Below are 13,326 nucleotides of genomic sequence, written 5' to 3'. Positions count from 1 at the left end.
TGGTGTTTTTTCAGGAAGAAACCTCAAGCAGAGCAGACTCAGAGGGGTGACCCACTGCTTAGCCCATTCTGCCTATTAACAGATACAAGAAAAAGCAAACAGCAAAAAAATGAATAAGATGCAGACGGTCAATAATTACATCAACCCAACGAAGTCCAAGTCCTCAGATATGTCTGACGTCAATATTCTGCATGATCCTGGTTTTTATTGTCATTTGCATGGTGCAGCGAGCACCCCATCCATTTGTTCAGCATGTGGCTCCATATTACCGAAGCCAAGGCTCTGATCTCAGCCATAATTCCTCAAACACACACACACACACACACACACACACACACACACACACACACACACACACACACACACACACACACACACACACACACACACACACACACACATATATGTACAGTACCGGACGATCACCACTGTATTACAGAATTATAGAAAAAAAGATCTGCAAATTGAAAATTGTTAGTCTCTCTCTGTGTCTGTCTTTTTTAAGTCACAAGAAGGCAGAGAAAGGTAAATATAAACTATTTTAACAGATTTAAACTTTGTTCTTACACAGGCAATTACTTGCTTTCAGAGGCTAAAGGGCTCTTCTGTTACCTGGAAGTTGTTTTTTTTTTGTGGTTTTCAACATTTCTTATTTATATTTTTTGTAAAATTGAGATATTGCGCCGCTTTATAAGCTTTCTGTAGTTCTGTCTCTTTCGCCGTGTGTGTGTGTGTGTGTGTGTGAGGGAGAGAGAGAGAGATGTAGATCATATGTGGTAAATGCATAAATGTAGTTTTGAATTTTCATGAATTTTAAGCCCCTATCAACATGAGATGTGTGCATGTCGTGTTTATGGCACCCGTTGATGTGCTACATTCGCCACACACACACACACACACACACACACACACACACACACACACACACACACACACACACACACACACACACACACACACACAGTCGCCACGTGTGCGAGGTTTTCAGTGGCGTTTAAAGTGCCACATCATCTGCTTCTTCCTGGCCAGTGGTTTTATCACGTTTGTCTCGTTTTTCTTCTATTTTATCATGGATTTGGAGTTTCTGAACAACTTGGTGCTTTAACCAGCCTGTCACATAGACGGCACATGTATGACAAGTTTGTGGCATGTAATGGGAAACCACATGAAGAGTGGCGCTGACTGACCAGGATTTTGAACATGTCCAGAAGACTCAGAACACTCTGGCGAGTGTGTCATTGTGTGACATGTTTGTTGTGAGGAGTGACGTGTTTGTGGCAGACAGCAGCGAGTTGGGTGGTGAGTGCTACAGGCACCCCTAAACACCACACACATGCTTTCTGTTATTTATAGAGGTGCCAGTCAAAGTTGATGGACTCTGTAGCTCTTTAGTATTGACCAAAGAAAATAAGATACAGTAAAATCTTAAAATGTTGTTCATGCATAAAAAGATTAATCAAAGTTTCGTTTGATAAGAAATGTTTTTGATCTGTAAATGACAAATTCATGTGTAAACAACACATTAATGGCGCACTTGGCGACCTTCCCACTGTCACCAAGTGCTTGCTCACAGGGGGTCGTTTTGACCGTTGGGGTTTTTCTGTAATTATTGTATGGCTTTTGCCTTACAATATAAAGTTCCTTGGGGCAACTGTTTGTTGTGATTTGGTGCTATATAAATAAAATTGATTTGATTTGATTAATTAACTGCAATTAAAGTGTAATTTTAATTCTTGTTGTTTGTGTGTTGTTAATCCAGGGCAATGCTCATTAAATTAAAACACAACCGTCCACCAGACACAGATGCTCTGATAGTAGATAGTAGTAGATGCTCTGAAGTAACACACTATGCATTCTTAATCTCTGAATAAATTGGATAATTTTTTAAAAATTACACAAAGGCACGAATACATCACACTAAATATGTGACTGTCGGAGCGGCCCTTTATTCTCAGACTCAAGAAGCTCATCAGGAGAGTTGGCTCTGTCCTGGGGTTGAGCTGGAATCTGTGGTGGAGGTGTCAGAGAGGAGGATGCTGAGGAAACTGCTCAGCATCTTGGACAACACCTTCCACCTCCTGCATGCTACACTGATGTCCTATCAGAGCACCTTCAGCCATAGACTGAGACCACCAAGGTGCACCACAGAACACGACAGGAGGTCTTTCCTACCTGTGGCAATCAGACTGTGTAATTCCTCCCTCTTCTGCAGGATGAATACATAATGAACAGAGTTATTCAGTTATTCAGAGTTATGTGTGATATTGTAATAAATATCAAAATAAATAAATTAATAATTAATAATTAATTAATAAATTTGTTGTACTTATTCTCCAAAAACAAAAAACAAAACATTGTTTACTGTTTCTGTACTCATGCCAAATAATTTCCTTCGGGATAAATAAAGTGGATCTTATCGTATCTTGTCTCGTCTCATCTTCAGAACCAGTTGACCTATTTCATTCAAACTGAGCAAAATGGTGTACTTGGGTGATCCCCTGACACTTTATATTACTGATTTGTGGTGGCTGGGGGGATATGTCATCTCCCGATGACACTTGTTTTCATAGTGGTTGCTTTCGAACCTCAAATAACACAAGTTCATACAACACTGCTGACACAGCTTTCTATGAATTTAGCCACAAAAGATCTAGGTACATAAAGGGCTCCATCAGAGGGAAACAGACAGAGAGAGAAATAAACTGTTTTGTGTTTACTTGTGGCTACACTCCAAAACTCGAGACAGTCACAAATCCACACAACCCTGTGGTAAGGATTTAGTTTTGAAATTACATGTAGTTTGAAATGAGTTACATTTGTGACGCCTCAGCCACCGCTGCTTGTGTCAGACTTAATAAATAAACCCGCCCTGCAGGGCGCGGCACGCTGTTTACTGCACTTGGTAGAAGGCTACCGCTCAAATGTAACAAACCAAGTCATTTGGTTTGGCAGACTTGTCATGAATCACTAAAAGATATCATGTAATAACAATTACCCACAGTTAAGGAATAGCTTAAGATCAGCATCTGTTACCTGTCTTTTCTTTTCTTATCTTATCATACAGCAGTGACAACAAAATGGTGTCTTTTGTTTGTTTCCTCCTTGACGTAACAATGACGTACAATTACTGTACTCAGTTTTATCTTGCAGGAAACAACCAGTTTTTCCCAAGATGTTGCTGGCCTGGTTTTGTTCTTTGTTGTCTGGCAAGGAAGTCTTGAACTACAGAGAAATGATGTGCAGTTATCTATGACTTTAAAAAGGACTTTAAATCTTAAATGAACTCTATAATGTACATTTGAGAATGTAAGTTTTCCACTGATTGATTTTAATAAGCAGGAGCTGCTTTGTGTGTGTTGTATTTTTTGTATTTTTCTCCAGTTTTGATGGCATGATGGCAAGATGTGTAACAGTTCTTCTGACTTTATGCTACATTATGGACACAGTGGAACATGGTCTTTGTCTAAATATGGTCAAGGTAAGAGAATATAGATATTTTTATCATGATGTGTAGTTAGTAAAATAGAGGAAGTTGTTGCCATTCTGGAGTTGCTGTTCAAAACCATTTAATACTTTACACATATTGTAGCATAATTTGTGGCTTAGAAATTTGTGTTCTTGTCCAGGAGTATCCAAACATTGATATTTTATGTCCCGCCTCTCCATCTCGTTTCATTTCAACACTATAACCGTATTGAAAAATATTTGTAAAATTTGGTGCTGGAGACACATTTGTCATTTATTTCACCAAGCTTCATGTCTACATCTCTCACGCCATTAATGGGGCAAATATGGAGGTATATTTATGTAGGCAACTTTATGCCCAAATTTTAATAAATTCAGCTCCCGCTGAATTCCTTGAATCAAATTTGAGTGCACCCTATGACATCAATTGCCACCACACCAGATTTTTTTTAATCATGTTGGATTTTATGGACAAGTCTTAAAAAAAAATTCAAATTTTAGAGGCCATACATTTTGTCCAATATTACCAAAGATTGATGCAGTTGATATTCAGGCAAGGCCCTGTAATGCTATCTATATACTCGTAGCTGTTTGATTTTTTCAAAAAGTTAATCTGTCAGACTTTGGTTGCGACAACACCAAATAGGACGGTGCGGTCATATCTCCGTAATGCTTTGATGTATCGGAACCAAACTTGGCACATGACCTTGTGATCCCATTGTGAGGAAGCAGACAAAATTGGTATCATTTAACCCCAGAGGGGGTATTGTAGCAATCCCTCAGTGGTGAGGAACATTGTCTCTTGATCAATTCCTGGACGGGATATCGATACCCAGGGTTGACCCAGAGATCCCTGTGTGTGGGTTTGTTTAACATAAGAATGCATTGCATGCCAATAAACACATGGCCCTTGACAGATCTTTAGCCTGGTTCGATGGATAGGAAATCCCAGATGATCAGGGTCTGAGGACCTGCTGCAGCCTTCATCTGAGACACCATGAACTCTGAAGGGTGCCTTTGGATAAAAATGTCCAAAGTGTTGTGGTGCAAGTGGCTTTTAATGAGACAGTTAAACCAGTAATAAATGAAATTTGTTTTTGTGGATCGTGCAAAATTGAAAAGCTGAAACAACTTTTTTCCCCAGGAACTGGCTGTCACACGGGTGTCACCCATTCATGCAAGAGCAAAGAGAGAGAGTGAGTCACATTGTGTTTCCTGGAATCACCTGCAGGCTGCTGTGTGCCCGGTGTGCCCTCAGTGTGTTAACGTGTCTGCTTCATGTTTTCACAGCTGATTTTCTTTATACACTTGAAGCTGTGGTGTGTGTCACTGATGTGGGACAATTCCTTGCTTGGCTGAAAACTCTCGGTCCCCCTTTGTCACTCAATGAGTCTGCCACTCTTACCAACATTGACCACACCACAGGTATGGTTTATTCCTTGTTTACTGCTTAGGTTTAGGATTTAATGGCAGCAGTTTTGTTTAAATACTTCTGTTTCTTTGTTTCATAGTGTGTCCTCGAATTGGGAATGAATTCCTTTGCTTTTGTGAGGCGCAGTTTACTTGGTCACAAAGACAGTGCAGCAGCTCTACAAGGTGTGATGACAGCACTAAGGACCTGTGTAGATGCATCGTCAAGACTGACCCATTAGATAACCAGTTCTGCCAGCCACCAAGTATGCAAAAAAAAAAAAAAAGACTCTCCCTCATGATCGGATTCATCTGATTTTAATCACGTTCGAGTCTGTCTGGAAAATTCTTTGTTGATTTCTGGAAGGACTTAAATGCTCATGTAGAAATTTTTGTGCACATTTTGGTAAATCTGATGAGAATGAAGCTAAATTGTGTGGGCATTCTATAATTTTACAAGTTGGGTTGATGAATGATTTGCGGGTGATTTACTAAAAATAAAAGCACAAATGACTGTGGGTGGTAACATGATGCAGACAGCAGACAGTATTAATGACCATCAGCACAAAACGAAATTCACTCTGTGTTTAGGGCAAACTCATTAAATGGTCAATACATGTTACTAGTGCAGTGCCCGTATTTGCCCGTTTGCATACCAAACGGAAAATGTCACCTCTCCCCAGTTGTGATCGAAGTTACACACCCACAGATGTACACAGAGGCCACTTAGCTTTTAATATATAGATGATTTACCGCCTCCTGCTGGATTGGTGTGTGAGTCTGGAATTTAATTATCAATCTCCATTGTTTGCTATGGTTACCTAATATCTAATTTCCATTTTTGCAGTGTTCATCGTTCACCCTTAAATACATAAGCATACCAAACGGAAAATGTCAGCTCTCCCCAGTTTCTCTGTGATCGAAGCCATATATACGCATGCCCGCATGCATGCATAAATACATACAGAGGCCACTTGTTTTTTAATATATAGATTTTGCACATTTCAAATACACAGTCCTCACTGCGCAGTGCGCACCATTGGTACATCAGGTTACACATTTGTTTGTGGGTAGTATGGACTTTGCACATGTTTTGAGATACACACAACTCTTTAATAAATCAAGCTCTTAATCTGTATTCTCCAGCCCACCCAGCTGTAAATGGGTGCCAGCCTCGCCTGGGGGAGTAAGCTGTTCTATCTTGGGGACACTGTAGACTGTCATTGTAATGGTTAAGCAATCACAGTGCAGAGAACCATAATGGGTAAGGCGGTTAAAAACAGGGTTTCTTGTCTGCAGAGGTCAGATCAAAAATAGAACACAACAGGCTGTAGGTCAAGTCCCACAGATGATCAGTCCAATGAGAAACAGTATTTCCAAGAGAAGCAGACAAAAGATCCAAACGATAAGGAACAGAGTTCTCAAATCAAGCAATCAATCCGCAGTTGCAGGCAAGAATCAGGAAGACAGGATGGCAGCAAAGGTCTGTATCTGAAGGACTAAAACACTGAGGAAAAAGACACTGGACATATAACGCGAGAGAGCAGGATGAACTTTTACAATCTGGCAAGGAGGGAACATGGTGAAATAGGCAAGTAAATAGTCAAACATAGAAGTGTGGAAACAGGGAAGAAACAGGAAGTTACACAAAACAAACACAGAAGAAACATCAAAGTAAAAGTGCTAGATAATATTTGCAACAGGGGAGAATTTGACAGATGACACAGAGAATATGATTGACCCATTGATAGAATAACACAGAAAACAGAACTACACAGAAATCAAACCAAAACACCAAAAGTGTAATCTGTGACACTCATCAGCTTCACTTTCTTGAATTTGTGGATAAGTACTGGCACCAAGGGGTCTCAAGGCCTTATATCATGGATACATCAGATCAAATAAGCCTTCAGCATTTACTATTTATGTGGTTTGATTCAATGTCTGTGCTGTTATGTTTGACTCTGGCTTTGAAGTTTACCTGGTTTGTCATTGTTAGAATTGTATTTTTTAATTTGATTCTGGAATGGGATTACCTATAGTCTCATTGACAACATCATGTGTAATAATAAGACCATCAACAATAACAATGCTGACTGTTAGTATCTCATGTAATGTTTTTGTGCTAACGTTTATTTTTGATTTTTTGCAGTTGAAAGGAAAGAAGAGTTTACCATGGACATTACTTTTGATACATCTTTCAATAACCCAGATCATACAATGTTCAAAGAAATTTCCACCTCTGTGAGTCTTGATGTTCATCCTGTCTGTCGTTGGGTTTTTGTTACAATGTTGATGTGATAATTGAGATTGCTGTGAAATTAGATAACAAACAAATTATGTCATTGTGTCTAACAGATAAAAAATAATGCTGAGCGGTACTTCCCAACTCTAGTCGCAGCAGGGTTAACTGGCTTCCGGTGAGTCAAGTTTCATCCATTTGATTTTAAACCTCAAGCAACCAAGTGGGGTCATTTATGACCCTGGGCATATATTTTTGTGCACCATTTTTCTAACAAGTTTTCCATTTTTTACATTTGTTCATAGAATTTAGCAATTATTGGTCGATCTGTGTGGCAAGTATGATCTAGGCTTGGTGGTGGTGGTGGTGGTGGTGGTGGGGGGGGGGTAATTTATGGGAAGATCTATGAGATTTTTGACATTATAGCATCAGATGGTATTGTAATTTGCCATCTCTAATCATATTTTTCTGTTTTACTGGGAAGCCAACAGACCTAGAACACCAAGATTTACAGCTGCACAAGCACTGAGACTGATTCTTGAGGCCCAGAGTGAGGATGAAAATAGCTCAAGATTGCCACAAAGGATGACTGATGGGTTCACTGAGATTTGTGTTAAAGTATTACAGTATTTGCTAGTCACTGGTTCATGGTCATCACATGTTTTATTGACACAGTGCCATGTCATCTTATTTGCATGTGGAGTTGTAACAATGTTTTATGGTTCACTGGGTAAAATTTATTTAAATACTCAAAGAAGCAAAAAACAACAACAAAAAATTAACAATGTGACCTGGGTGCGGTGAGTTGTGTCCCTCTGGTGCTCCTCACTTTGAGGATTGAGAAAGCTTACACGGCTGAAAAAACTGTGAGGCACGCAAGAGATTTTAAAGTAAAAAAGCCTTTAATTCTTCAGGGTTGTTGAGATAATACCAGTAAAAACATATGAATATGTTCAACCTGAATTGAATAGTGAATTTATTTGAATTCAACACAACACATACCAAAGTATGTACATTAAAAAAAAAATTCATGGATAACACAATAAAGCGAAAACACTTATTTCCATTGTGGTTTCAGCCATTGCTGGGTAAATGATTAATTTGCTGTAATTTTAATTTATATGCACGGCATAAATAGTACCAAAAACGTTTCTGTGTACAAAATGAATACTTAGATAAATTAAAAACAACAACAACAACAACAAAAATGAAAACAAAAAGGCTGCTCCAGCAGATAAAAATGAGGCTAATCTGTGGTTTTGGCCTTTCAGTGTGAATACCTCATGAAAATGCTAAAATATTTTTGCTGGATATGCATGATTTTCATATATATATATATATATATATATATATATATATATAGTTTTTTTTCATATTCCAACACCTGCCACATCCACTATCGTACCAGTTTGCGCATACTGATTTTGACTTGTTGTTTGATTACTTGCATTCCAAATGAGTGAAGTTTGCAGAAGCTTGGAATTGTTAATCAAGTTAAAGATGCATGCATGAAAATCACACACCAATTTTCCCCCTGTGCTACAGTGTAGAGTTCGTACAGCAAAAATGTGGGTGGGTACTCGTAAGTGGTTTGACCATCCCAGCTGGCATTGTCTCAACCATAACTCACAACCAATAAATGCTACCATCATGTAGCTCACCAAAAACATCACATAATGAGGATGAAGTGATAAGACAGTGGTTAACTTTGATGCACCAGATCAATCCAACATGGGACTTTGTTTTTGCTATGTAATCTCCACATCTCTGCCAGATGCTGGATTGTTTGTGGAGAATGGATTCACAACTACAAACAGCTGTGGTTGAACTTGCATTTCATGAGGAGAAACATATCAATTACATGGCGTAATAGAGGATGAAATATACAACGCAATGGGAAAGTAAAATCAGAAATAAAAGAATGTATAATACTTGTGGCTGGGGAAAAAGTCAGAATCTTTCATCTGTACTGCAAATTAGCAACGGCAAACCTGATACACTGTTTATTTATGTATGTATGTTAGTGCTGTCAGGTGCTTACAAAATATTATCTAATTAATTGCAAGGTTTGCGATTAATCTAAATGAATTGCATTTAATCACGTATCTTTTTTTTTTTTTGAAATATCACCCCTCAGATGACAAAAACACATACACAGGCTCTCAGAAACACAAAAAAGTATTTAGAAAAACTTTAAGCAGTTTAGTTAATTTGGTAGTGTTGTGTGATGTAGCAATTTTCACTTTGCATATGGGGGAATACAGCTGTAATCCTGGGCCACTGAGAGAGTGCGATGTGAGTGTGTGTGTTATATCTCATTGTGATGAAATGCACTGATATTAAATTCTTCTTCTTTTTTCCTTGCAGTTCTGGGAGCACCATTGCTCAGTATTCAATCAATGCAACTTCTTTTTTAGCAGCAGACTTTGAAAATTTCAGAAGAGGGATTATAACAGATTTGGGAAGAAAATTCAACATGATAGTAGACAGTAAGAGAACAAATATTTGAATTGATATAAAGACAATTTGAAGTTTTAACTATAGTTGCCCTGTTGGGAAAATCAGGAATTATGAGTACGAAAGGTTTTCTGATCCTAATGTCACATTCCTTTTTCAGGTAGCGTACCTCTACAGTTTTCTTCTAATGTGACAATTGCTGAAGAAAAATTGAATGTGATATGTGGCCCTCCCCCAGAAGACCTAAAATTTATGTCAAACTGGACTTCAGAGTGGAGACATGATGGAGAGATAATAATCCCTTCAAGAAGAATAATCATTTCAGATGGAGATGGAAACTCACTTGTACAGTCAGTACTAACTGTGCTTGGACTTGTATCAAGTGACAGTGGTAAGAAACAAATGTTTCCTTGTATGTACAATACCAAAACAGCCTAGACCACCATTTTAAGCTGTGTTATTTTTGTTTAATAATGTTATTGCTGCAGAAAGTGTATTCACTGGAACAGAAAGGATTTCCTGTTTCTATTAGCTCTGATTTACTAGAAAGACAAATCACAAGAGATGTAGCCATAGCAAATGTGTTTTATATCAATGTCACATTGTTTGAGTTAGTTCATTCAAAAGTGCTGAAATTGCTGCTTGTTTACATCATATACATTTGTTTATGCTACTAATTCATTGGTACATTGTTTTGGATGACAGCATCAGCTGACTGAAAACATCAGTCATCCAGTTGTACTGCTTACTGGACCATCCACCACCACACAGACATCCCCTGATATAAGTCACAAATTCTTTGGATTGTTGTTTTAGATATGGTCTTGTTTTTCACTGATTAGTTCTCTGACTGGAGTTTTCTGTTGGTTGGATTCTTTTCGACATCCATCATAGAAGCCAAATTCATAGTTCGCTAAAGCTAAATCACTTTGCTGTTTGGTTCAAATGGCCACACACCCGACAAATGTTGCACTCTGTTCATATTTGTTTGCAGATGCTGACTTTACATTGTTTGAACCTCTGTACTAATAATAATCCTTTGCTTTTAGGACTGTATGAGTGCTTGTTGAAAGATGAGATTGTTTTCCTTCAAGTTTCTTCAAAAGCACTCATTGTTGAAGAAAAACCAGTGATCGAAGTAAATACAATCAGGAAAGCTGTCCATTGTGAGGTTGGACATGATATCGTTGTACCACTGGAATGCTCTGTTCAAAGCATATACAACATCGAGTTGGTGCGGACTGATGACTCCGTAGCAGATCCAAGCAATCCTGTGGAAACAGGTAAACTTGAAACAAACACGCACCAAAATAATATTTCATCAGAACAGCAAATGAGGCTATAGCTTTTGGAAGAACATAATTCCATCCAGCCGGTAGAGTTCCAGTGACTTGTAGAATCAATACCAACCTATTCTCATGGTACATGGCGGCCCAACACCTTGCTAAAAACTTTAATTTGTCACTTGTCTCTATGTTACTTTTCTCTGCTTATTTGACTGTTTGTTCTTTTCTGTGCTTAGGCGGCAGTGAAATTAAGTATGATTTTAAAATGGGTGTAAAAACCTGACGGCAATATTTATTGTAGGGTGTTAAACAATCCAGAATTTAAGATAGATATAAAGATCATCTTATCCACAGTTGGTAAGTACAGAACTACTCATTCCTGAAGATTTAATGCAAATTCTTTTACTTGTTGGTGGCCTGAAAATCTTCTTTATTCGCAGCTTTTGACTGTGTCAATGATTCAAAATTTGATAACGGATTTATCGGTGATGAGGGCGTGGGACAATGTGACCGTAATGAGGTTGAAATCTAATAGCAGAATGTTCTCGAGAAAGTGAATGGGAAGTTATACAAAATGGCTGTATTCTGCGGGAGATTCAGGACCTTCTCTTTCTGTCACAGGTAACTGCTGAAGGTTTGTTTGATGGCACATTGACTTGGATAGTTTTTTCACTTCTAATGACTCTAGTGATATTTGTGAATCGGTGAATCCAGTGGGTGGAATTGACTTTTTAAATCTATTAATAGATTTATTTTTACTTTGTCTACAGTATAATTAGATTTTTTTTTCTTAGTAATCTTACAGTGTGTTCAGAAGCAGCATTCTCTGTGTTGGCATTTTGCTGAGTACCTTTGAAATGAGCACAAATTCTTCACACAAAAAAACAGACATATTGTTCAAGGAAAGTATTGTGATACTGGCAACCATTACATATAAAAATAATCCAGCTCGAGTTACGTACCAGTGTAATGTCAGTACTGTGTGTAATTACTGTTTTGTGTTTTTCCTGTAAAACTTGTAGTTCTTGGATGAACAAACACTGCCAGAATTCTTGGAACACCTGAGAAATGTAACGGTCAGAGTCTCTGCGCAAGTGGTTAACTCTACTGCCAACATTAGGGCCATTGTTTTAATACTGAATAGGGTATCGAATGCATCAGTGGCATTTTCAATCGCATTAAATTGAACCTTAAGTGAGGTAGGTGGTAGAAGCACTTTGCCTGCATCTTAAATGGACCATCTTCCTTAAAAATGTCTCCTTGCTCATTCTGCTTATTATTATTTCTTCTTTTATTTCAGCACTTCCTGGTAACTGCTGGAATCTTAACAGTTGATGCTGCAAAGTCAAGCTGGGACATTCTCAATGCCAATTTTACCACAAACAGCTCATTCATATTTGAAATCCCCAGAAATGAAAGCAGCAGCTCATTATTATTGTTTTCTCTTGAGACCCTGACAGAGTCCCTGACCAATGAGACTTTGACATCTCCACAGACTCGATCATCTTAAACAGAACTACATTTACAGACTCTTTCACTGCTGATCTCAATTTTTCAGTGGAGATAAATATACCACAGTCAAAAAGAAACAACACAATCACCTTGATAACATTTGATTCAATGGATAACGTCCTCCCTGCAAGAAATGAAAACAACGCAACAGATAATGTCATCAATGGGAGAGTGGTACTCGTAAAGACCAGTGGCACCATCAGGAGTGTTTCCTTCACATTTGATACACTAAACAGCACCCTGTCGAGCCCTGAGTGTGTCTTCTGGAACTTCAGCCTCTTTAATGGTCTCGGCGGCTGGGATGGTCAGGGGTGCGAGTTGGTGTTCAGCGATAAAGAAACGGTGACCTGCAACTGCAGCCACCTGACCTCCTTCTCCATTCTGATGTCACCCTTCATACCAGAAGAGGTTGCAGAAGCCTTGTCTTATATTACATATATTGGAGTGAGCATATCCATCGCTGCCTTGATCATATGCATCATCATTGAAGCTGTCACGTGGAGAAAGATAAGAAGGAACAGCACATCCTACCTACGTCACATTACCATCATCAATATTGCAGTCTCGCTCTTGATTGCAAACATATGGTTTATTGTTGGGGCAGCAATATCGGAAACTGGCAACATACCAGCTTGCCATACTGCAACCTTTTTTATCCATCTTTTCTATCTGGCTCTGTTTTTCTGGATGTTCTCCTCAGCCCTGCTGCTGCTGTATCGCCTAACGCTTCCCTTTGGTGACATGTCTGACAGCGTCATGTTAGCCATTGGGTTCTCACTCGGCTATGGAGCACCAATCATCATCACTGTCATAACTATTGCAGTAACTGCACCTAGTAAAAAGTACACACACAAAAGTGGGACCTGCTGGCTCAACTGGAATGAATCCAAAGCTCTCCTGGCATTTGTGGTCCCTGCGCTGACGATTGTGGTGATAAACCTCTTCATCTTACTT

General features: G+C 38.7%; 1 protein-coding gene and 1 long non-coding RNA gene across 2 annotated transcripts; both read left to right on the top strand.

Moving 5' to 3' along the window:
* Positions 1-3,178: 3,178 nt before the first annotated feature.
* LOC117503297 lies at positions 3,179-4,787 on the top strand. The gene is made up of 3 exons (XR_004558539.1): positions 3,179-3,478; positions 4,610-4,661; positions 4,756-4,787. It is a non-coding gene; the product is annotated as an uncharacterized LOC117503297 (long non-coding RNA).
* Positions 4,788-4,794: 7 nt separating this feature from the next.
* LOC117502786 lies at positions 4,795-11,143 on the top strand. The gene is made up of 8 exons (XM_034161899.1): positions 4,795-4,890; positions 4,977-5,141; positions 7,028-7,119; positions 7,234-7,295; positions 9,485-9,606; positions 9,735-9,965; positions 10,624-10,857; positions 11,097-11,143. Exons 3-8 carry the CDS (start codon positions 7,051-7,053, stop codon positions 11,141-11,143), a joined length of 765 nt encoding a protein of 254 aa, XP_034017790.1. The 5' UTR covers positions 4,795-4,890; positions 4,977-5,141; positions 7,028-7,050.
* Positions 11,144-13,326: the final 2,183 nt, after the last annotated feature.

This window comes from Thalassophryne amazonica, chromosome 21, assembly GCF_902500255.1.
Source record: "Thalassophryne amazonica chromosome 21, fThaAma1.1, whole genome shotgun sequence".
NCBI lineage: Eukaryota > Metazoa > Chordata > Actinopteri > Batrachoidiformes > Batrachoididae > Thalassophryne > Thalassophryne amazonica.
Note: the sequence above shows the minus strand (reverse complement) of the source record. Positions and strands in the feature narration are given on the sequence as shown.